Source organism: Coccinella septempunctata, chromosome 8, assembly GCF_907165205.1.
Source record: "Coccinella septempunctata chromosome 8, icCocSept1.1, whole genome shotgun sequence".
Taxonomy (NCBI): domain Eukaryota; kingdom Metazoa; phylum Arthropoda; class Insecta; order Coleoptera; family Coccinellidae; genus Coccinella; species Coccinella septempunctata.
In genome coordinates this window covers 29,514,711-29,539,850 of record NC_058196.1, presented here as the reverse complement: position 1 = coordinate 29,539,850, position 25,140 = coordinate 29,514,711, and the positions used below count along the sequence as shown (strand labels likewise).

Genomic DNA, 25,140 nt, shown 5'->3' with positions numbered 1-25,140 from the left:
AGGCAACGCTGATTGTATAACCGGAAATCCCAATTTGATCAGACGAATATAACAGGAGATATCGCAGATTGAAATTTGCAAATTTTTGAAAAATGCCATTTCCAAGATGAAAATCTAAACTAAGGAAGGTAGGCTTTCGAAAATACTCTAAATAGATTCAGCGTGTTCGAAAACCTATATTTTCATACCAAAATTTCAAATATCTGGCCCTGTTTAGGAGAAAATAATTTTTTTTGTTTTTCCACTTTTCATTTTCGAGTTGACTTCGAAGAGCTCTCTGGAGTGCAATTCTCTATAGAATCATCAACTGTTTGGTTTTCCATAATCTTCAGAACAAATTCTATGCACTCCATGTCCTAGGATAGTAATGGAACATCCTGATTTTCAGACAGAGTAGCAAATAGGTCATTTTAGGGGGGTCTAACCCCTTGCTCATTTTTGACCCAAAAAATGGAGATTTTCGAAATCGAGTTTTTGTGCTAGTGTATAAGCCTAGGCAACGCTGATTATATAACCGGAAATCCCAATTCGATCAGACGAATATAACAGGAGATATCGCAGATTGAAATTTGCAATTTTTTGAAAAATGCCATTTCCAAGATGAAAATCTGAACGAAGGAAGATAGGCTTTCGGAAATACTCGCAATAGATTCAGCGTGCTCGAAAACCTATATTTTCATACAAAAATTTCAAATATCTGGCCCTGTTTAGGAGAAAATAATTTTTTTTGTTTTTCCACTTTTCATTTTCGAGTTGACTTCGAAGAGCTCTCTGGAGTGCATTTCTCTATTGAATCATCATTTGTTTGGTTTTCTAAAATCTTCAAAACAAATTCTATGCACTCCATATCCTAAGACAATAATAAAACACCCTGATTTTCAGACAGTGGAGTAAATAGGACATTTTTGGGGGTTCTCACTCCCTGCTCATTTTTGACACAAATTTTGTCATCTGATGTAAGTGAAAATACCATACAAAGAGGCGCATCTTGGTAATAAATTGGTTAATACAAAAATCCCAAACGAGCAACCTGCTCAGTATGAATTTTTTCGATATATTCAATATATGCGGAGCATCTCATAGGTAAATCTCTTTCGAATCGCTTTTCCGATAACACGCAATTCACTCAGGTTTGTCCTGAAACCAAATCGGTATACGCGAAGATATAAATTCGAGAGCGGCAAAAAAATCAGTGAACGCAAGTCGTTAACCGAAACTTTGTTCATTTTGCTTTTGCATTCGCTACTTATGAAAGGCAGGAAGGAAGTTTTATTGGCAGGATGCAATATTGGTAGCACAAAGTTTTATTTATGTTTCGGTAATTTCGGGTTCAACCATTCATTCAATATTCCTACCTACTTGTGTTCAGTCGTGCTATTCACGAGGAATTGCTCTTGTTGGGAAGCCAAAAGGCTTCTGTTTCTCCTCTCTTACAAAATTTATGATTCATTCAACACCAACCTTATCTTGAAGATATGGAACGTTGTTCAATGATTCTCCTGATTATTATACATGATACAACAGAGACATAGGGCTGATATAAGGTTGAATTACTTCTAATTAAAATAATTGAAACACAAGAACATATTTCATTCATTTCTTGCAAAATGGCACCCGGTAACTCGCTATTTAGAAAATTAAACCAATAATTCAAGTCCCATACGAATCCTGAATGGGTTGAAGTCAAATCACGTCTACCTAAGGTTCAGGAATTCAACTCAGGATCCGAATCCGAGGATTCAATTAGGAGTTATAATTTTTTTTCCAAATGAAATGGTCCCAACAATTCCCTCTATTGTGAAGCGGCTTGAATTGCTGGATAATTGCTCATTTAAGGGCCAAATTGAATCATTTTTCTTGTATTATGTATCAGATTTAAGCCAAGGAAGGATCTGAGAAAATTTAATTGGTTAATATGGTTTATATTCCGCACATTTTGATATTTCTTACCCTGAAGCTTTGTTGATTCAAATCTATGACCTATCGATAATTGAATCAAAGCAGATCATTCAAAAAATATTTATTTTAACATAATATTCAAATTTAAACTCCATGAAATATAGATCTGACTCAAAAACTCTCAATAGGGTCAGGCTCAACACTAGTATCTAGGAGATCCAACAAACGTCTGTATGCCTTTCTTGGTAAAATCCTAGGATAGAAAAAATACCAGCAATATTATGAAAGAACTAAGAAATACATAGAAAATGTTTGGTTTTGAGAGCGACATTAGGAGAAGAACCAAAAGAATTTGTCGTTATATTTGTAAGAAACTAATCTCAATAACAAAAAACAACTCTTGGATATCTTAGGGACATCAAGATAAAAAATCCCCTGAATCTCACTTAAGAATATCCCAGGGACGTCAAGATAAAAAATATCCTGAATCTCACAAAAGGATATCCCAGGACACACTTGGTCCCACGAGGGACATCTCAGTTTTTGTGATCCCAGGGATCACACGTCCTCAAACCTATCCAATCAAAATCGGTGATATGTCCAGGCAGAAATTAACTACTGCCTCTGGAGTCCACTGCTCAGGTTGATAACATATTTAGTGATACCGGTCCTTCAGAAGTTTCTAATCATTCGATTTCAGTTGGATAGCCATAAGGAAGTGTGATATACCAGGGAAATCGTCTATAAAAGTTAGGCTGTCCCTTGTGGGACCAAGTGTGTCCCCAGGATATCAAAAAAACCCAAAAGGACAGGAGTCAGTAGTGAATTATGAACATCCTTCATTTCCACAGTCATGAATCCCAGGAAACATCAAGGATATCTCATAATTTTGAGTGAATACGCAACGCATGAGTGTTCCTAGCCTGCAATTAAACTAATCCTTACCTCACAAGGTTATTCAATGGTCTCATTGATCCTGGAATTGAAACTTCTTCCAGTTCAGCACGCTGTGCCATGATGATGCTGTTAGCGACTTTTTCTGGTTTGAGAATCCTCATCAGAAGCGGAAACCTACTCTTCGAGATCTTGAATAAGCCGGTGTCCACCATGTAGGGGTAGACAACTGTTGTTTTAATTTTGTTGCTCTTGTCCACCCTGATTTCATCGAGTAGACCCTCCATGATTCCTCGCACAGCGAACTTGGAGGCAACGTATGGAATCATGTTTTTGGCACCGATTAAACCTGCTATAGAGGATATTCCAACAATGTGGCCGTAGTTGTTTGCCGTCATAACTGGGAGGTATACGTGTAAAAGCTGAAATATTATTTTGAAGGTAGGTATATTGTTATATTATCGAACTTTGTGTAGAAGATATAGGCAGAACAGTAACAGTGCCATGTTTCTTATGGCTTTATGGCTGGCTTAACAAATGATTGGGTCCAAGAGTTGGTACCGAACTTCCAACAATCTTATTTCCTGATATGATATGAGCCTTCACCAGAAAAAGTGGTTCATCCTTTTGGTCTTTCACTCTAAGTGTACTAAGTGACATGAAAAACAGAACACCCACCATATCTTACAATGAATTTCTAGGAGTTTTTCTTTTTTCCTTCGTTTGCTTCCGCACTGATTGTTAGAACTTAATTACTCACCCACAAAAGTTGCATGACGTTGGTATCAATCATCTTCTTTATTTCTATTGGTGAATAATCTTGCATATGCCGAATGTACAATATTCCTGCATTAGCAATCAATATGGTGACATCACCTACATCCCTCTTCACCTTTTCAGCAGTTATTTTTATTTCTTCCAGATTTGAGACATCGCATCTGTAAAATATGTATTTCGAAAAGATCAACACCTAAATAGTGTTAGATAAGTAGAAAAACCTTCATTTAATCAATTATATCCTAAAAAGATAGTTATTTCTTCTCCAAATGCATTTCTTCGAAAAGTAGCTAATTTCCGATGTTCAAAAATGATTTGAGTGATTCTAAAACTAAAGGGATTGAGAGGTTTAAATTCAAATCAGAAAAAACACATTGTTCAAGTAGAGTTTTGCAGATAATGCCTCTTATATATCTTGAAAATCCATAACCTGAATTTAGAGCGAAATTTGCTAGACACAAAATGAGTGTTACGTCATATTTGAGATAACTCATAAGCTTCGTAACTTACGTGTAAGCGTATGCCTTTTTTCCAAATTTCTCGTTGATTTCCTTGATGGTTTTCGCATTATTCTCTTCGCACAAATCCCAACCAACAACAGTGGCCCCAGCCTGGGCATATTTGAAAGCCAGTTCTCTTCCAATGCCATGTCCAGCGCCAGTTATCTTAGAGAAAAAATCGAATTGATGCACTCAAAAGTCGATTAATCAATCAACTCACCAAAACGATTTCTTTGTCGACTGGCTTCAGTTTCTTCGGGCGAAACAGCCTGTATATATCCTCCAAAACATAATAGAACACCTGTAAAATCCAGATCAGGATATGTACACTTATTTCAACTCCCTGAAAAGCAACCTCAGAAGGATGAGGCTTAGATTTTCTGAAAATGAAATATTGGAAAAATATAATTATTGTATTGGATATTTTACCCTTTTTTTTCTCTAGGAATCTTGTGGGTACTCATTTCTCTTGACTTCAAGTGAATAATGCCGAAACAAGAGTGTGAATGAAATCAAGTCATATTTTATAATTGTAAAATGATGTTTTTTTCTATCAAGGATTTTCGCACAAAAACTGTATAATTTGTTAATTATGAGATAATTTCTCATACATTCTAATGAAAGCCTTCGAGTTTTAATTAACAATAAAATTTTGAGCTTTAGAACGTTAATATCAATGGATATGTATATTACACTCCCACACGGCAAAAAAAAATCCTTCAGAGAAAAATTAGTGGAGCCAATTGTTGATTTCCATTACTTACTTCGTATTAGAGGATGTATTCGTTGATGATGCATTTGGAGCCATAATTCGGAAATATCCACTCGATTTTAAAGACGAAAATCACTTCCAACCATGTATTATTGAGTTCAAATTAACCTTTGAGGTAATCTTATCGTATTATACGAATCACATAGATAAAGCTTAGGTACGATTATCATCTGTATAGGTTTTCATTCATTGTTTGTGATTTTTTGGAAATTGGGAAAATAATTCCGATAGTTCATTGCTCACCTGCAGAGATAAAGATAGAACATATTTGCAACCGTAAAACAACGAAATTGTTCGGTTAATATCATCATCTACCAAATCAGTCGGTGAAACCGCAATTCATACCATCCATTTGTATGAAAATCAACAAATAACACGATCTAAATCGAAAAAGGCAAACACCATCACTCAAGAATAGATGCTGGCCAAGGTTACGGTCTTGTTCGACGTCCTCAGAGCAACACACAACTCCCAACATCTCCAAATTTCATCGACCTCAGTGCAACCGTTTGACCTTGACGAATTTTTAAGTGGCATCTTTTTCAGGTTACCCTGAATATGTATACCATTAGAATAAATGAACTCATTTTTTTTGTCCTCTATTTCGGAATTGAAATGATCGGAAATATCAATATGCAGCAGGAACCAAGATCAATCTACTGTTCCAGAAGATAGTAGCTTCAGAAGAGCCTGCCGAAGCACTAAAAAAATTAGCAAGTTTAAAGGTGAGTACCTTGTTCGCCCATCAGTGGAATCCTGCTTTCTTTGATCGTATTAAACGTGGGACCAAACTTTACAGGTCCGACTCTTTCATTAACGCCAGCCATTAGGATAAAGCAGAGTAAAGCTCGCTAGATAGTGACTTTTAATCGAAATCCTAATCTATCCTAACATTCCTAAATACTTCATCCGTCAATTGAAACCTTTGGAATCCTCAATTTCAGCTGTCCAGTCCGTTCAATTCAATCGATGTCAGTGTATACGAAGAAAAAGGATGATGATACGAATTTCAGACGTTTCCATTTATAGGCCAACTAGCAGAGACATTTCATAATTTCTGTCCGTGCTATTTTATTTTATAATTGCTTTATTACTGCTTGTCGAATGCAAATTTGTTTTATTAAAATTGTCGGTGACGCAATTAAGCTTGAAAGAATTTGTATTTTGTTTTATAAGTCGTTAAAACGCTCTTAGTACAAAACTACAAAACAGTTCTACAACAAATTATAATATTGTTTTAGAAACGTTTACACAACAATTTTATACGACACTGTCATAATAAAAACAATATATGATAATTATAAAACAAAAAAATGCTTGTAACGATGAAAAAGCATTTATAATAGTCTTAAATATGACATAAAAGAATCAGTTTTTCGTCCTTAGTACATAAATAACTGCATATATCGATGTATGGGAAAGTCAGAGGATATTTGACTGCGTTTTTGATCTTAATTGATCGAAAAAATTAAATATTAGATATTTTTCCTGCCGCAGCTATCCAGAGCACTTCTCTATCGCCAAATACACGACAGGATGCAACCAAGCGATCGTGTCTTCGACCTATAACTGCGTCATTAACTCCCTTGACGGACTTACACCCTATAATTCCTGAAGTTGACAAAGCCACATCCCCTGAATTTGCTCCTCGAGTTCCAGGCGTCGGCGTCGGCATCGTCCGCTCAAACAACCAATTTGTGGGCTTCTTCTCAGGCATAAGACGCTATAATGGAAGTTTAACAATATCTAGTTACCGGATTGAAGGTATAAACCTACTCGTATCCCCCTGATGATAATATAATTGGCAATCTTTCTCATTCTTCGAAGAAAGTAACCTCGTCATTATACCTATACGGCCTTTTCGAACAAGTTTGATATAATTTTATGTAGACCGGTAAGTTCAGAATATTCGAGAGATTTATGTCGTAATGGGGCGAGAAAAACCATGGTATTCACAAGAGTGAATACCATAATTTTGTTCATGAAATGATCCTCTGTAAGAACAGGGATCATTTCATGTTCATGATGAGAATTTCTCAGAACGTCGGCCCAATTTCGTTTGAAACCCCATCCTCCGTTTGGAATATTCAGCGCTACACTGTATTGACGAGGGACAGTAGTCCCGAAACCGGTCTACAATTGCGTTTAGATGTTTCAACATTTCTGGGTTGTTCTACGCTTGGAAATTATTGTTTCCAATTTGATATACAGTTCTTTATAATTTCATAATATATAATTTCTTGCCTTCTTACATTACAACTACTAAAAATCCAAAGTCTGAAGTTCAAGACTGCCCTGATCTCAGGATTTAGATGACTTAGTAAATGGCTACAATTCTCAGTTTTACAACCATCGATATATCAAGACGATCGATACATCTGAAAAGGTGCTAGGAACACTAATTTTCCGAGTTTTCCCAGGTGGGGCTATATACAGGGTGAGTCTTTGACTCGTACAAATATTTCAACAATAGATTATTGACGTCAAAAGAAACACTTTTCTCCTATACCATTTTTTACGAATTGGTCCTGATAAAAAGATACAGCCATTATATTTTAAATTTTCATAATGAACCGTGTACCACCCCTGGAAAAACAAAATTACCTTCAGAATAACTAGCTAAATCTAAGACAGTACAACATAGTTGTATTGAGTACCCAATTTTTCAAATTTCCCAGATACTTTTGAATTTTTGAACATCAAATAACTCGAAAACGGAGCATTATACGAGAAAATATGAAGAATACTTTTATTTTACAAATTGTTCAATTATTCATTAGATTGCGTCCAACTTCAAGGGTTGAGTTATTCGAATTTTTGGTATTTTTATGGTACGTGATGGTCATAATGAGAAAACTGGAAGACGTGGGTGATATCTTGTGTTCGAAAAAGATTAATCAAATGAATGAAAAACTATATTCCGAAATTCAATTCATTCGATAAAACCGTTTCTGAGATAGAACTAGAAATAACATTTTTTATGGTTTTTCAACAGCCTGTATGTCTTAAACTGAGCCGATTCGGGAAAAATGGTAAAGCAGAAAAAAAGTGTTTCTTTTGACCTCAAGAATCTACTGTTGAAATATTTTTACGAGTCAAAGACTCACCGTGTATAATTTCTCCCTCCTCCTAGAATAGGTTGGATTCCGTTTCGGTACGGTCCTGTCGGAGGCAGTTTGCAATTCGAACACCAAATGCCTCTGTAATTGAATGGTCAATAGTTGCAGCACTTCCTGGATTTACTTTGAGCTTGGAAAAATTTTTCCGAGCTTTCATTCGCTCTTTTCCTCCTCCAGTCCCGACAATTTCTGGAGCTGGTGCATAAAATCCCCTTTTTGATTAGTCAAGTGCGGAAACTAATTTGTGTTGGAAAATGGCTGGATTTTCTCTAAATTAATAGCGATTGTATGGAGGAAGAAGGAGAGGTCTACGTCATACATCCAATTCTATAATGAAATTTCAAGCCCAGACAATTCCATTTCCGTTTTTACTTATTTGGTGAAATATCCGATACCACATTTTGAAAATTTCCAATCAGAGGTCATTATTTCGACGATGAAAATCTAAACGAAGAGATAAAGGCTCTATATTTTGTTTCCAATAGATCCAGTTTGCTCGAAAACCTATATTCTCATACCAAACCTCCGGATAACTGAGAGGCAGTCAGTTTTTTTTTAATTTTTTTAATTTTTCTTTTCTGAGTTCACTTTGGAAGTGAGATTGGCCATTGAATTATCGTCCCTTTTGTTCTTATAGAACGTCAAAGAGAGTCCTAAACTTTCATCCATATTTTAGGGCAGAACTGCCTTACTGAATTATAAAACACTCTGTAGATACACGATTTCACACAGTTCTGTACCGAGAAGACTCAATACCATACCACCACGAATTCGATGGGAGCATTTCCAATTTTCCTATGTCGAGAAATACTTACCTTTCGTTCAAACTATACCTATACTCCATTCACTTTTATTTTAGCAGTCGGTTGGCCATGGAACTTTGACACATTTCACTCTGTATAGTACGAAAATGTGGGGTTATGCCGCTTGTCAAAACATTTTTGGGTTTTAAATCAACGCTATGTTGCCCGTTCTACGGAAAAGATTCTGTTATTACGTATTTCATCACAATGTTGAAGCTCTTCGGAAAATATGTGACGAACATAATTGAAGTTTATACAAACTGATTGAAGGCATACCAAATCCAGTTATTTGCATGGAAAATACACTAGCTTGAGGAGAGTTAATGTTCGTTATTTTCTTTGGCTAAAGTTTTAATACGTTACATCAGTTGTAGATTTCAAAAATATTAACCCGAAGATGAAATGCATATGTTGCAGTGGTTGGGAATGGGTATCTCCCGAAGGAATTAACAAATAATTACAAGAATGTTAAATTCTTCAACAAAAAATCATCTCGCATCAATATAAGTAAAAGGAATTAAAGGAAGTTTCAATCAAGATGAACTTCACCTTCGAACAAAAATTTTACATGAATAAACAATCAGCAGGACAACTGGCGCGTATTTGTGGCTGATCATTAATGCATTGATATAATAATAATAATTAGGTATTTATTGGTACCGTAAGACATTTACAATGTAAAGGACAAGTCAAATGAAAAATAGAAAAATCAATTTTCGGGAACTTATTCTACGATGACATTCATCGAAAATCCTGTAGTAAACTTTTCGCATTAATTCACTCAAACATAAAATTCTCAAATGCCACCACTTTTTTGGGTCTCCCAATAGAAGGAAATTCTTTGTCATCCTCTTCATTCACAATCTTTCTAATTGTGGAAATATTCAGCTGAAATATAATTCGTTTAGATTCAGATGAAACTTTATATGAATTCTGTTACATTGAATATGTTCGCTATCGTCTGACGTATTGAGGATTTTAGAATATCAGGGTATAACTATTTGAATTCAAAATAGCACTTTCTGAAACCCTGTCTCTTTTTTCAATCACTTATTTCGGCATTTTTTCAATATTAATTGATATAAGTTGTGGCAACGGCGTTATGGCATTAACGACATTTCATGAGTGCCAACCTTACTCCGTTCTAGTTACAAAAACTTGAGAAAATTATTTCATGGCCAACCGACTGCTAAAATAAATGTGAATGCAGTATATATATATAGCCCCTATAGGTACTCTGCAACAGCGATAACCGTGTGCCCAAACTAAACAGAGTTCTACTCGAACCTAATAAAACTCTTGAGCAATACGGCATACTTATCCACTTCTCCAGTTTTACCGAATCTAATTCCAGAAAGGTAAAATAAACAGTTCGCGAACTTACTTACTGGAAGATGATATTTTTGTGTTTCACAGTTCAGTGATGAAGTAGAGTGCCTCCATTATGTATCTGCGATATCACAAATCAACTTTTGCCATTTGTGCCTTCCTCTTTTGGATCATTGACGGTAAGAATTTCCGACCAATTGAAACACGTCACGCTGGTCATATAATACATTTTCCGGGACCCTTCGAATCCAGAAATTTATTTTTATTGGGAGTTTCATGGTTATCTCACTAGAAACCCTGTACCATTATTCATAATTGGAAAAAAAATTGGTCGACTTTGAGGAGCTGTAGCAGCCAGGAAAGACGGACTGGATAAGAGCTGATTTTTTCGGTGATAGATTGATTCTTTGCTAATATTATACAAAAAACGAACTTTCATTCATCTATATATTGCGAACAGTTTAGATTTTATATTTTTTTCCGCGAAGGTCCGAAATTTTCGATTTTCCATCGACCATAACTTGAAAACTAATCCTTTCAGCAAAATCTTGTTTCCATATTCGTAATCTACGCCCTCGATTCAGTAAATACTCCAATTTTGGTGGAAATCGGAGAGATAATTTTAGGGCGTAGAACACGAATATGCAAACATATATTTTTTTTAAAATTTATTTTTCAAGTTATGGTAGATAGAAAATCGCAAATTTTGGACCTTCGCAGAAAAAATCATTAAAACTGAACTGTCGGCGGTAGACGATTGAAATGTGTTTTTTTCCATTCGCAAAGAACCAATCCATCACCAAAACAATCAGCTTGTGTCCAGTGCCCTTTTTCTGGTTGCTACAGCACCTCAATTTGACCATTTTTTTCGAAATTTTGCACTAAACCTGATTTTTTTCAAAAATACTGATCTTACAAAAAATCTAATTGCATATTCGTGATCTACGACCTCGAATTAATAAGTAAAATGACCGGGGCTCATTAAAAACTTATAAAAAGAAAGCGTAGAAAAATTAAGACTTCTCCACTTGCAGGCCACAATGTGAAAGTCATCAGGCAAGATATAGCAGAAGAAACTCAGCATGCAATCTGCAACATATCTACCAAGGATGTTCAGACTTCAGCCAACGCTTCAGTAACTAGGCAACTTAAAGGTGTTTGTACTTCAAGTAAGAAAGTAGAGCATATATATTTGCCAGCGAACTTTAAACACTTCTTCCTTCATTAGCGTTAGGAGGGTATTAGTCCGTTCAGGATTATATACCCCCTTCCACATTTTCACTTCATTACTCTCCATTCCTTGTTCTATATTCGTGAAAACTCTTGGCACGTATAGATAAAACCATTGGCTTTAATTTGATTTACAAATTGAGCGCTTGAAATTTATCTCTTTCGTAGTTCTTTTACCTTGGGGGGAAAAATGTTCTTATCGTAACAAGGAACTGAGGAAAGGTTTTCAAGTTTTTATGCAGGGGAAGATGAATACTCTAACTCATATGAATAATTGCAGAACGATATAGATATTTTTTTACGAAAAATATTATTTTTGATTTATTAGTAGAGTATGTTAGGTACACATTAATATTAGTTTTTATTTTGTCAATCATCATGGTTATCTTTTCCAATCCAACATTTGTAGCATAAACGGTTACAAATTAAAAAAAAAAGAAAAACATCAAAAAAATTAAAGAGAAGAAAAATAAAAAAGGACCCTAAAATAGAAAACATATACAAATAGAATTCAAATAAAAGTAGAGCATTCAAAGGAAGGATGAGATATGGTATTAAGGTAGATATAGTGGTAGTACTTCTATATTATTGTCCTATCACAAATCATTTAATTCCTCAATTACATATCACTCTAATGTTTTACAGAACAACTGGGCCTCTATTTCAAAAAACTCGAATTGAAGATCTCCCACGAATTTCAAAGCATTAAAAAAATGTTAATTCGAACATATGGTGAAAAGATTGTTGAAGCTGATGATGATACAGATATTTCCAAATCTCCACTAAAATATTCACCTTTGAAGGCACCACCACAAGAATTTATGGAAGAATATGGGGATATAGAGGAATCTTTGCCAATTTTCTCTTCTTACAAAACATTAAGAACCACCAATGACAACGATGATGATGAAGAACCTATTTTTCACTCGGTTCAACAGAAAACCGAGAATTTGGACGAGTTGCTTCCTTCAGTTCAAAGAAAGATGGACAATGAATCTGTAACCATTGTGGATATGAAACAAATAAAGAATTTGAACGATACCATACAGAAAAGATTGAAAAAGAACATTTATTATTATTTTTGGGCGGTTGAAAATTTCAATAACCTAATGAAAAAAACTGATATGTATGTAACGAGTCCATCATTCATGGTTCTAGGTAAGCTGTGGAAAAGTGCCTTTTTTTATAAATTCCAAAATATACGAGTAATTTATTGAGTTTTTTCTCATATAATCAAACCAGTATTCAAGATTACTCTCGAAATGAACTTTTCTAACATGAATGTGCAATTTGAAACAAAAACGGACTTATTGTTTGAACATTTTTCTACAAAAAAGGTAAATACCGAAGATAAAGAATTTTCTGCGTTATTTTTTTCTGTATATTCGTAACATATGTTTAGTTAGTATTATATACACATAATATTGTATTGTTTTAAAATACAGAAGAACTGAATGACAAAAAAGTTTAATTTTCAGGGCATGACCTAGTCATTCAGGTATTCCCGAATCAGCCGCAGAAAAATTACCTCACGATTAAACTGAGAACCACCAACAGCTTCGTGAAAAAACATAAATTTTCGATTTTGACAAGAACGACAACTGGTAATAACATAAACAGCCTTGTTTTGGGAACTGACCCAAAGGGAGGTGAAAAATTTTCTGTACCACTGAGATCAATAAAAAATTTTGAATGTATAAAAGAAGATAACATCATAATTGAATTGAACATTTTTCTGTGAAAAATATTAGGTTTTTATTTTTTTAAATCATTAACATTAGTGTGAATAATTTTTCGGAATTATAAGAATGTTTTATATACCATTCTTCATGTAGTTGTATACGAAATACTCTTTTACTGACATCGCATATTCAAAACTTCTTGATATCAATATATTTTTTAGTGAATAGACCACGTTGGTTTGATTATTACCACGAACACACAAACTACAAAAAAAAGTTCGAAACTACAGAAAGGCAGTTGGAATAAAACAACACATATTCAAAACATAAAATAATTTAATAAAATCAAAAACAATAACTTATTGATATTAAATGGACATATCGATTTTCATACAAAATATCATGGAATTTGATGTTACACAACTCACATACATTTGGTAGGATGAAATTAAAAAAGCTCCTTAAAAAACAACCGATATGCACCGGGTATAACATGAATTCGTTAAAAATTTCGTTATTAAAACACTAATACTACATTAATGTTTGAACAAAAGTATTCATCATAAATATAACTGTTTTTCAACAATAATAATCGAAAGTATCAGTACCAGCCCTCTTATTCATGATGAGCATGCCTGAATTGTTACAGTCAAAAAACCTAGCACACCATTATAACATTGATGTTTTATAAACGATGCATATCGTGAAGAGATTATTTTTAAAATTTATACAAAGATTCTCCGATCTAATATTTTTTCAACAAACACTCAATATTGGTCAGTTATTAGATGAAAATGTTTAACCACTAATAAAAAATTCGCAGAACCTTCTGCTGAAAGAAAAAGAGAACACATCTTTGTCCGTGTGATTCCAAAGAACGAACCGCCAAATCCAAAATCATTTATTCACGTTACTTCAAGCTCCTATATATAATTCATATAAACATGCCATTACATAAGTTGAAAAGAGAAATAGGCAAAAAGCCAATTCCATTCAATAGACAACAGGCATTTTCGAACACAACTTCTCTTATGTGTTAGTAAAATGGATCTTTAGTCCTTTGGTAAAATTATCTATAGAACATTAATCAACACAAAAGTGTGCTAGGAATACTACATACCCCCTCACGTAGAAAATAACAAAAATCTTTTCTTCACCTTTCCGTTTCTCGCTAATGATCGGAGTTATCCTAGCTACACTGAAACAAAAACTATAAACTGAAAATTCTCACATACTCCACCGATTCATGTTATGCAAAAACAGCTCTGAAAAAAAGGACTGCGTGTATTAAAAAGTGTTTACCTCATACCAGGTGTCCCCAAAAATCGTACTTACTATTGGAAGTTCATAAATTTCATAAACCTTAGCATTCATACCAAAGTTCATCTTCAATTTTTCACTATGTAGAAGATATCACCAGACATAACTAGTTAAATTCATACCGCACTTTGACCATAAGAGAATAACAATTATATTGTCGAAATTGAAATTTTGAAGAACACCTATAAGTGATGATTTCGTTCATCTGGGTTCAAGATACCTATCGGATTTAGAAAAGAAAAGATCCAACTGATATTAATAAAAATATATTAATGTCTTACATCAAAACAAATGAAATACAAAAAATGCAATTTTCTCACATTCATTTTTGTAAACAAATTCATTATAGGAAAAGACAACATCAAATAATTTGGCTCAGCCAACTACATTCTCGACTATGTTACTCCAAAAATCGGTCAGAGTCAAATTTTTTCAAGGTCAATATCTAGAAAAACGCAGTCAAAGATAACCACCAATATATACAAAAACAATCATCAATAAATACTCCTCACCCTTTCAAGATGCCTCGAAATCATTGAGACAAGTGACTTGTGATTAATTCACTCCTTTATTTTATAAAGTAGGAAAAATTGGACGATTAGATATTTCGCTGAATGAATGAACTATTATAGAGATTAGGATAAACAAAACAAAATAAAGTAAATATAAAACAAAAATAATTGTTCAACAGAAAATATATTAGCATTAAAATAACATCACAATATAAATAATAGAGCTTCATTTCAGATCTGACTTGGAATTGAGTTTTGATTTCCACCGATAAAAAGTTCATTTTTCTAGATAAAGCCTTATAGTGACTCGGGGACACCTGGTATAAACCGGAGAGAAATTTTAGTTCTTACAGACTACATATTTCTACATTAATTTAATATATTATATATAACAATACTATTTATATAATGAATCATAGTCAGAATGCTTTTTTGCACTGTTTAAAAACACTTTGGCTTCAATCCATTTTTGGACACATCTCATTTCCCTAGTAAAATGGCACTAGATTTATTCCATCGCAGCCGCTAAAGCTAAGCGCACAATTCTGGACACAAAAAGGATTTTTTTTCAACAGTAAATTACAGTAACATCACAAATTTGAGGGTCCATCACAAAAAGTATCATTCTCGGGTTATCCCTTCTAAACCAAATTGTACTCGCGTAGATTTGATTGCAGTATTGTATCTTTTACTGCCGCAAATACAAATTTGATGTTTTCGGTATCTGAAATATGAGAAACGTTTCAGAAGAAGTTCGGGAGGAAATGGAATATGTGAATGAGACACCTTGTTATTGTATGATTTTCTTGGAAAAAGCTATACTTTTATAAAATAAGGTTAATGGGATTAATTCCAAACTGAAAAAATGAGTTGATTGAAACTATGTATGTATCTATGATCTGGACTTTGATTTTTTTCTTATTTGAATATGTTTGATCCATTCCTTTATCCATCATTTTCAATCAGTAGGGTTCGGAGAAATTTGTTAGTAAATATTAGGAAGATGATAATGAAAGAAATATCAGTAAAAAATAAATACATAGTGCAAACAAAACATACATAAACATCATGCATAAACTGTGAAATAATGATCAAATGAGCAATATTTCCTTTTAATTCTTTCTAACAAGTTCAATTTAAATATCAACCATGTTTAGAAAACAAAAATTTTTAAATTTTTTTTTATAACCAAGTTATTTATTTTCTTTCTACATCATCACCTGTCCATTCAGCATGCACATGCAATTTTTGAAACTGCCATTCACGCTAAGTTGAACTCCTTCAAAGCCGTTTGCATTATTGTATCTTTAACGGCACAAAATACAAGTTTGATATTTTCAGTATCTGTTTAATCCATGTATACCCATTCCAGTTAGAAGCATGCAAAAACAACTTTATTATTGAACAAATTGAAGCTCATGAACTCAAGTTAAATGGTTCTGAATGTACATGCGAGGAAGCAACATTAGAAGCTCGTGCTTATAAAATATAATCTATGGATACCTGTGGCACAAGTAAAATGCGAGTATATAATTTTTTCACTGTCCGGGTTGAGGTCTACAAACATCCTGAGAATGAACTCCCTAGCTGCGATTGCATCTCTTTGTGCACCTTAATTGATAAAATACAAGCCATTACTGTAAATTATTCAGTTCAAAATCGTTACAGTAAAACTAAAAAAATTGGTTTAACGAATTCTTCGGTGAAACACATCACAGGAATAAATGTCATTTACTCCTTATTAGAATTTATTTCTATTTATTTCTTCAAAAATCAAACCACTGAAAAATTCGAAAAAAAAAAAGAATTTAACAAATAAATGGAAAAAAAAATTTAACACATTGTGTAAAAAATCAACTTTCAACTGTGTGTACTGGCGATACGTCGTATATACTGCAAAAGCTGCTGGTCTAGTTGCCTCTGTAATTACTTAAAACACTAGCGTTCTACATAAAATTGAACCTGTTGCCGTTGTAAAATGAGAATAGCAACTTCTCTCAGGATCCGGATTCTCCTTCAAATAATTTTTCAGGATATACTCCCTGGCAGCGATATGATCCTGTTTCGGTCCTTTAGGTCGAAAAAATTTTGAGAATCTATTCAACTTTGCATCGATAAATTCGTTTTATACTGATCATGTTATCAACTTACCATCGTATTCGGGAAAATAATCTACTAAATGCGAATACATTATTTTTTCTTCGAGTAAATCCTTCTTATTCAAAAATAATATGACTGATGAGTGTTGAAACCATGGGTACGTAATGATCGTTTTGAATAGGGCTTTTGATTCTTCCATACGATTCTGAAACGAGAAGAGAATTAAGTGGAAATTAAGGATTTTCCACAATGAGCTCACCTCATTTTCTGATTCGAAAAGGATCTGATCGTATTCACTTAAAGCTACTAGAAAGATGATGGATGTTACGTTCTCGAAACAGTGGATCCATTTTCTTCTTTCTGATCTTTGTCCTCCTACATCTACCATTCTATTGAATAAAAAAATTTTTAATATCGATATCGATAAATCAGAGTCGCCATTTTTAGTACCATCTTATTCAATGGTAAACGAAAAAATTGAATAAATGAGATTATTGCATTCTAAAGCAATGCTTTAAAATTGATTTGACCAAGAACGGGCTTTATACCATGGAACAAGACAGTACCTTTTAACAAAAGCACCCTAAATATAACATAGCACAAATAAAAGCAAAATAAGGAAGTGATACCAAAACCACAATAAAATTCAAAACATGCAATAGGCAGTTGAGTCATTCTCATTTTTTCGACAACTCCATATTGAAGTCTTTTTTATTATCCCAATTCCCCATATTACAGGTTCATATCAATGTTTTTATTGAATAGAAACTTGTTGATATTACAAAACATCATCAAATGAAGGAAGTCCTTCATTCTCAAAATCTGTAATTTTTTCGATACAAATGATATATTTCACTTAATAGAAACAATGCCACCTTTATAATGACAATGACCTTGAAGTAATTAATATTCCAGGAATGTTTACCCCGCGTTATTTCAAAGACCCCACCAAATAATTCATACAGTACCTAAAAATAATGGAGTCGAGATCAAATGGGTATTCTAGTATCCCTGTAGTGGGCGCCCTAGCCCTAAGGATATCCTGTTCTGTGGGCAGGTAGTCAGGTGACTCGATGCGTTCCAGGTCACTAAGGTAACTGCAACCAACACACACATGCAACACATGCAGCCAAAAACAGAGAAGGAAAATGATAAAACAAAAATTCGCTTGTGGCTTGGTATGTATCATCGACCATGCTATGATTTTGTTTTTTTTTGTTTCCTAGCCCAGAACTTTCCGATTTTCGGTAAGAGCTGGGCCACACCTATTGAAACAGTACAACAAGAACATAAAACATCGAAAATTCTCATTCCCAAACGAACAAAGAGGCGCTGCTGAGGGGCATGCTGAGGACGAGGTCCCTACCTAAATCTGATCTCGTCAAGATCAAAGGGATACTCTATAATGCCAGTTGTGGGCACTCTTACACGAAGAATGTCCTGCTCTGTCGGGAGGTAGTCCCTAGCTGCCACCCGGTCAATTTCCATCAAGTAGCTGTAAGTTATAACTGTTCAAGGTTTCGCTGTGGAAATATTTTTCCCCTAGGCAATTCTCGTTTTCATTCTTTTTCGATATTGGTAGTCACAATTAATTTGAAGCGTTTTGCACAAGACAGAACTGACCTTGAAACATCTGTCAGTCTGCAGGCTGGCAAAAAACAAGCTATCTGTGTTTTTTCATCGGAAAATAAATGTAAATTGCAATAAAGGTAGAAATTAACTTTATTATTTTTTTCCCCAGAGAAAACGCTGCAAATTAACTCCCAACCCCTTATTTTATTATTTCAAATATAGTAATTTCATCTCATTTGATATCTGAGAAATAATCCACATACTTTCCAACAACTGATAAATTCTGTTTCAACTCACAATTTATCAAAAACGAAAGAACCTACCATGTTTTTTTTTTATTACCACCTCTTCAAAACAATGCCAATTACCTCCTAGTGCAATACAGTACAAACTACTGAAAAAGAATATTTTGCCGAAAATCAAACAGTTTTTCAGAGGCTAAAAAAGTACTAGGCGGATACTTACTATTTGGCAGAGTCGGTAAGTTGGTATTCCCTACGTCGGTCGTAGCACTCTTGGATACCAGCATCGGCCCAAAGGTCTTTGATTGCTTGTACATATGGTGGTTCGAATGTTGTGACTGTTTCATAGTCGATCTCCTTAATTAATTCGGCTTTAGCCTGAGAAAAAAAGAAAGAAACCTTGCTTAATATCCCCCTCAAATATTCTCTTGTTTTTCTGCATACTTGACTGGAAGACTCGGCGTAACAGATCTTCAGGAGGTCCATGGCCTTGATCATACTCTGCATAGCCATGAAGATGTTCTGGTACACCAGTTTGATGAATCCGCGCTTGTCTTCGTCTGAGTAACCCGCCCCATGAATGATTCGCATCTGTTTGATGAAGGTGGACTTTCCGGACTCACCAGTCCCTATGGAAAAATAGTGATCGGTAATTTTGTTGAATATACAAGATGCCCAACTGAAAATCTCCACGAATCTTACTGGATGCGGTCGAGTGACACATCAGTTTGAAAGGTCTTTCGAATACTTGAACACGAAGCAAAAAAATTGAACTCAAGTAATAACTTTTCATTTTCAACAATTTTCCGGTCATTTTTGAAAAATAATCGAAGTGTAACCTTCGGTTTCCTCCAATCAGATGTCCATTCTAGACGTTCCTACTATAAAATCAATAATCGGCTTTAAAGAAATCAATAACTCGTTTTTGTCCATGCTAGATTACTTTCAGACACCTACATAACGTTATCACAAAACGTATGTGAATGTTTGGCGATATAGAAATAAAAATTAATACATAACGAGCGTTCCACGAACTTTGTCAAGTAGGCTATGGAATTTGAAGGTTGACATTTTGTGTTTTTTCGCTTCTATGCTTTTTTGTGATTATCTTTCTGATCATATAATAATAAACTGCAATAATCAGGTAGTAACTTCTTCATGAAGCGCTCATTCATAATGAAAATCACACGTTTCAGAACTTCTACTGGAACTTAGTGAATATCTTAATCATTGAATATAAGAAACCAAAATTTGCCAAGTTTCAAACAGATAACAACAGATAAAATCTGAAAAACCATTTAGTTCTGAAGGATCCCTCAATGAAGCACCCAGAATCTGCCACACCCTGTATATGTGAGAGATCCGCATCATAAAACATATTTCAGATTGAGCTAATGAACGAAATACCACTTTAAAGCAAGCCGGTCTTCATTTTGTCGTGGAAAAGCAGCAAGTTCGAGCTGACTGAAAATTTTTCTTGCAACCCCCGTATGCGGTAAGTTCCACATTCCCTCAACCGCGTCCTTGTGCGCACCACCTATCGTGGAAAACGGTAATTTTCCCCGTGAAAATTTAATCTAGCCAAGCGTTTCCGACAGATATACGGTGCTATCGCAAATATAGATTGTGCAACGGGAAAACCAGAAACATTTTCCTCGACAATATCTGAAAAGAACTCCGAGGGAAATGTTCGCGTGCATCTTTGACTGTAGGGAAATTACAGTTTCTCAACGAATTCTCGAAAAGTCAAGTTGGAAAATCCTCTGAAGCTACAAAAAATTATGATTTTTTCTGAGTTAATACACCCAAAATGATGTGAAATGGGTGAAATACATTTAAATGTGAAAAAAATTCCTCACACTTCATGATACATCAAAAATTTAACATGAAGAGGAAATAGAGATTCAAACGTTCCTTCAAAAATTCAATCCTCATCTATGGTTCTCATTTTGGTATGCAACAGGTTAATATGACCTTAGGACTCTTTGATAATCTCCAGAAGCTTTTGACACAAACAGTAGAAGCACTTTCTAGTAATTAATAGATGCCTGAAAGTTAGAAGCAGGTGCTCTGACAGAATTTAATTTTCCAAAGAACATTATGTACTCTGATATGTCAATGCAATAACATTGAAGCTTCATCAATTTGCAATGTTTCAAGGTCATTTTCAAACTAAGCAAGAAATGGATGAAATAATAGATTTAAACCAAGTCATGAGAACTGAAAAACCAAGGCCATATTAAGACATTAAGACCTAACAATATCAGTATATGCATAAAGTGTGGTGGAAAGTGGAATCCAAAAACAAATTAATCTATCTCCTTTCGAGCCTGTCAAAGACCTTTGAAATTTGTCTCCATTTCATCTCTGTCTGACAATATTATCACTGATTAAATATACAAATATTAGCATTTTTCATTAGTATATCGTCTATTTCTGAACTTCCTCATAATTATCGTCAATTATTACCAGTTTTTACATATTATAAATAGTACTAAACTATTACCTGTATGTCAAATGAAGAAGCTAATCATCTAATTCCTTCATTTATTGATTCTTTGTTAAATCTGTTGGCAAACATTATCCCTGATATGGGATCAAGCAGAGATGTTAAATGAAAAATGTTGATAGTGTCCATATCTGATGGACTGACAGGAATGTGAACAGCAGTAGACAGGAATGTCGAAATCATATTTTGGAAGAAGTTTTGAAATTGTGAAATTTAGTTCTAAACATGAACTGAAAATAGGGTGATATTTATAGAAACACTCTTATTTGTCTATTTATGACTAAGACCTGAATGGATGAGCTGTAAAATGGAAAGAAAGGGTTCCATGCGAATTTCTTGCAGGCAAAAGAAGGGCAGGAGAGACTTACCAAGTAGTAAAAGTTTGAGCTCTCGTCGTGCATCTCTTTTGTCGCGACGGAGCTGTTTTTCAATTTCTGCATTTATTCGTTTTTGTTCTCTAGCCTCATCCGACTGGCAACACTGCATGGTCATACTCTTGCTGAAGGGCCCCCAAATTCTCTTTTCCTACCATCCACACTATACCAAAACACACACCTAAAAAGTGACACTTCCTTGGGCAACGATCATAGCAAGCTGGGTGTGGTGCTTGGTTTTCATAGCCGGCATGATCTTATATCCACCCCAGCCCTGAAAATAATCCTGTTAAGATAACTAGATTGAAGAAGCCTCATATTCCTTCCACAGCTAAACGGATTACAACTAATCAAGTAAGCTTTTGCAAACTTGCCTCTCTAGTCACGGCGGCCGCTTAGGTTACAACTTAGCACCGTTCACAGCTTATAAGCACTCTAACCAGACTACGCAAGAGTTCTCCAATATGTTATCCATCAATAGGAAATATCCACCAACACTCTTATTAGCATTTCACCGTACACGTACTCTAAAAGTCCATTTCACTCCAAACAGCAGCCGCCTCTTGTCAATATGGCGCTGGCCTAAGTTAGCTCTTTTATCTACGCAGAACAGGAAGCGCACGGGCAAGCGCGAAACATCAATAGATTCAAAAATTGCTACTTTGATTATTTTGTTTCCTGCCATATTTTCCTCAACAGACCTTTCATTTGGAAAAATGCACAAGGAAAAGGAAATTTTTATCCTTTCAGATAACTCAATGAAAATGACATAAAGTACCTCAAACGCCAATTCCCCATTTTGTTTTTGCAAATTCAAATGTTCACAGTTCCATATTTCATTGAATGAAAATTTTTCCTATCGAATTTTAGGAATGTTCTGATAGATGCGGTCTTTGCACGGGAACATTAGTTTGATTACGCACTGTATAATCACTTCGCTTACAAGAATCATCACTGTTTTCATGCGCTGGTAACAGGTATATTTTTATCTACACAGGTTCGCTATACTGACGGTATAAGATATAATAATAAACACGGTGACTATGAGTGAGACCCATTTGAAATCCAATTAATAGCTAGAAGCCCGGTCAATAATGAAAAGCCATCATAAATAACCAGTGGCGTAGCAGACAATTTGAGAAAAAACCCCAATAGGCAGATTAAGTGGAAACAGGGGTGTACATTCAGAATGTACCTTGTTGCAAATGGAATGCTGATTGAAAGAAAAGAAAATCATTATTGCTAATAATCTAATTTTTCGCAAGTGATACTATCGCGAGCAGATTTTGTTGTATCTTCCCTACATGAACAACTTTTTGGAGCCTTATTGGGAGGTAACCATTGCATAGTTTCTGGGAAAGTTATACCTCCTAGCACAGAATAATTGTTTTTTCCTGCGAAATTTTGACTCAACGAAAATTATTTCGTCAATGTTAACCTTCAAATAAAAAGATGATGATCGAAGGGTCAAAAGGGGCTGAACAATTAAACAGCTTTGTGAGTGGTTATAAAATACTGTGACGACAAACTTCATATCAATTCTGTTGCGTTCTTAATTGATAACAGGCTTGAAATAACAAAAAATACATGATTATAACAAATTTATTTCAATTCTGTACAAAATGGTAAACAAAAACTCAACTGGAAATTCTCTGTTTTCGCTTCTCTTCCAATTTACAAGCCCTCTCCCAAATATCTGCATTCATTGCATTTTTTCCATAGCTTAAGCATATCAGTCTATTCAAAACCAAAATGTTGTGTAAATCTTCGGCAGTTTCCCCTTTTTGTCTCATCTCGACAAATTTTTCTTGAATAAACGTATGCATATTTTCTTCTATTTCATACGCTACCAACTTGCACATAGATAGGTATTTTCTGCATTCATTCAGCAGTTCAGGTTTCAAAAAATGTTTCAACGCAACAATAATCTCATTGAATGTTGCCAGATGTTCTTCATTTGGTTGGAGGACGACATGACAATCACTCGGTAAAAGCGATTTTCCTTCTGAAGTTATCAAAAACTTGATATCGCATTCAAAATCAACTGGATAATAATTGAAATCGTAAGACAATGTTTGAGTATTGATAACTTTGGCAATTGCGCGGACTGCTGTAATACCCGCTTGATCCAACTTTCCAGGTTGCAATTTAGTCTCGTCCAAGACAAGGGAGGTATTTGCACTCAACTGAAGTAACCCACTGTTCAATCTGTTACTGTCGTAGTCTTTCTTAGGTATAAAAGTTTTTTCATTAATACTTTCTACAGTTAAAGGGAAATAAACACTTTTTGGCACTAATAACTGTACAAATTCATACAATTTTTCAACATATTTCATATCTTCGGCCATGGGTATATTGGACAAATTCAACGAAAATTTACCTAAGGCCATCACATCCTTCCGAACATATACTTCAGATATCATATGATAAAGTAAATATTCAGCGGCCACTTCATCACCTAATAATAACTGTGTTAAAGCAATAAGTAATTCTCTTCTGATAACCTCAAAATTGCATTTATCTAGTTCATTATCACCAACAAGAGGATTTCCATGTTTTGACTTCCTAAAAGTCACACAATGTATCCTGGGAATCAAGGAGGGGGGTGGATTGTGGACTTGATCCTCTAGATCTCCTTCTGATTCCTCACCACAATAAATTTCATGAGAAAGTTTGGGATCAACACTTAAGAAACCAATGAATTCGTATACTTCATTCAATTTGACATCACTCTCACTCTTGTACATTTTAACAAGACAAGCTCTTCCATTTTTGTCTTCAACTGGGAAATTAAGCAAGTATTCAGTCGACATATCCATTTTGAGCGGTTTGGGTTGATCAGGGACAGCATTACATTGCCTTTTAACTGTTAGAGGAACACTGGTAGATGGCTGGTCATCAACATCCATCATAGATGTAGTTTCATCGTCTAAACTCCTTTTCAGTGATGTGTTAGCAGGTGGGTTATCTTGAACTGGACCAATGCTCTTTTTTGATTCAATATCTTTAACCCATTGATTTTCACCCGGTGTAGATATAACGTAAAACGTTTGCAGTTCTTTTCGTACAGTATCTTTGCTGTAGAAATCAATGACTTCGTTGTCTTGACACTTTATGAATTCTAAGTATTTCCCATGTTTAATTTTTTGCTCTTTTGTTCCCTGGTTAGTTATCACACATTTTTCTAGATAATATTCGGGTGTACGCATATCTTGAACCATACCTTTAAACCTTACAATTTGCCCCTCTCTTAAACCACTCAAATCAGAATAATTGAGCATGGGAAAAAGTTCCCACGAGCTATTTTGCAGGAGATTCGTTAGATTTTCCTCGTCTTCTATCCACATTTCCGGTGTGTATGCTGTTAAATTCATGGGGCTCATTTTACACAATTATTATTATTTAAACTTTAAGGTTTGTACACAACTTTACAGAACTTCCCTCCAATTGAAAATGCTCGCGCTTGCGTGATTCTTTTGCCACTCTGTGCTTATGCCATAGAATAG

General features: G+C 34.6%; 4 protein-coding genes across 10 annotated transcripts; 1 reads left to right on the top strand and 3 right to left on the bottom strand.

Moving 5' to 3' along the window:
• Positions 1-2,005: 2,005 nt before the first annotated feature.
• On the bottom strand, positions 2,006-5,081 carry LOC123319461 (short-chain dehydrogenase/reductase family 16C member 6-like). 2 transcript variants are annotated; one of them, XM_044906448.1, is made up of 6 exons: positions 4,835-5,081; positions 4,291-4,450; positions 4,081-4,235; positions 3,554-3,731; positions 2,845-3,215; positions 2,006-2,152 (listed from the first exon to the last, which is right to left on the bottom strand). In XM_044906448.1, the coding sequence occupies exons 1-6, from the start codon at positions 4,876-4,878 to the stop codon at positions 2,071-2,073; spliced, it is 990 nt and encodes a 329-aa protein (XP_044762383.1). In that variant the 5' UTR covers positions 4,879-5,081; the 3' UTR covers positions 2,006-2,070. The 2 variants fall into 2 exon arrangements, with proteins under 2 accessions (XP_044762383.1, XP_044762385.1); XM_044906450.1 differs by lacking the exon at positions 4,835-5,081 and adding an exon at positions 4,500-4,580.
• A 243-nt stretch (positions 5,082-5,324) lies between these two features.
• Positions 5,325-17,965, top strand: LOC123319462. Of its 4 annotated transcripts, XM_044906453.1 has the most exons (8): positions 5,325-5,567; positions 6,340-6,606; positions 9,997-10,122; positions 10,181-10,272; positions 11,128-11,262; positions 11,969-12,481; positions 12,802-13,074; positions 17,853-17,963. In XM_044906453.1, the coding sequence occupies exons 4-7, from the start codon at positions 10,209-10,211 to the stop codon at positions 13,062-13,064; spliced, it is 975 nt and encodes a 324-aa protein (XP_044762388.1). In that variant the 5' UTR covers positions 5,325-5,567; positions 6,340-6,606; positions 9,997-10,122; positions 10,181-10,208; the 3' UTR covers positions 13,065-13,074; positions 17,853-17,963. The 4 variants fall into 4 exon arrangements, with proteins under 4 accessions (XP_044762388.1, XP_044762387.1, XP_044762389.1 ...); XM_044906452.1 differs by lacking the exon at positions 6,340-6,606; XM_044906451.1 differs by lacking the exon at positions 5,325-5,567 and having other exon boundaries at positions 6,262-6,606.
• On the bottom strand, positions 14,576-21,908 carry LOC123319460 (guanine nucleotide-binding protein G(q) subunit alpha). 3 transcript variants are annotated; one of them, XM_044906447.1, is made up of 9 exons: positions 21,629-21,908; positions 19,196-19,380; positions 18,975-19,129; positions 18,304-18,432; positions 17,906-18,034; positions 17,197-17,326; positions 16,989-17,142; positions 16,341-16,448; positions 14,576-15,561 (listed from the first exon to the last, which is right to left on the bottom strand). In XM_044906447.1, the coding sequence occupies exons 1-9, from the start codon at positions 21,750-21,752 to the stop codon at positions 15,479-15,481; spliced, it is 1,197 nt and encodes a 398-aa protein (XP_044762382.1). In that variant the 5' UTR covers positions 21,753-21,908; the 3' UTR covers positions 14,576-15,478. The 3 variants fall into 3 exon arrangements, with proteins under 3 accessions (XP_044762382.1, XP_044762381.1, XP_044762380.1); XM_044906446.1 differs by lacking the exon at positions 17,906-18,034; XM_044906445.1 differs by lacking the exon at positions 18,304-18,432.
• Positions 21,909-23,218: 1,310 nt separating this feature from the next.
• On the bottom strand, positions 23,219-25,097 carry LOC123319458 (mini-chromosome maintenance complex-binding protein). The gene has a single exon (XM_044906444.1). The coding sequence runs from the start codon at positions 25,015-25,017 to the stop codon at positions 23,272-23,274; it is 1,746 nt and encodes a 581-aa protein (XP_044762379.1). The 5' UTR covers positions 25,018-25,097; the 3' UTR covers positions 23,219-23,271.
• Between the last annotated feature and the right edge of the window lie 43 nt (positions 25,098-25,140).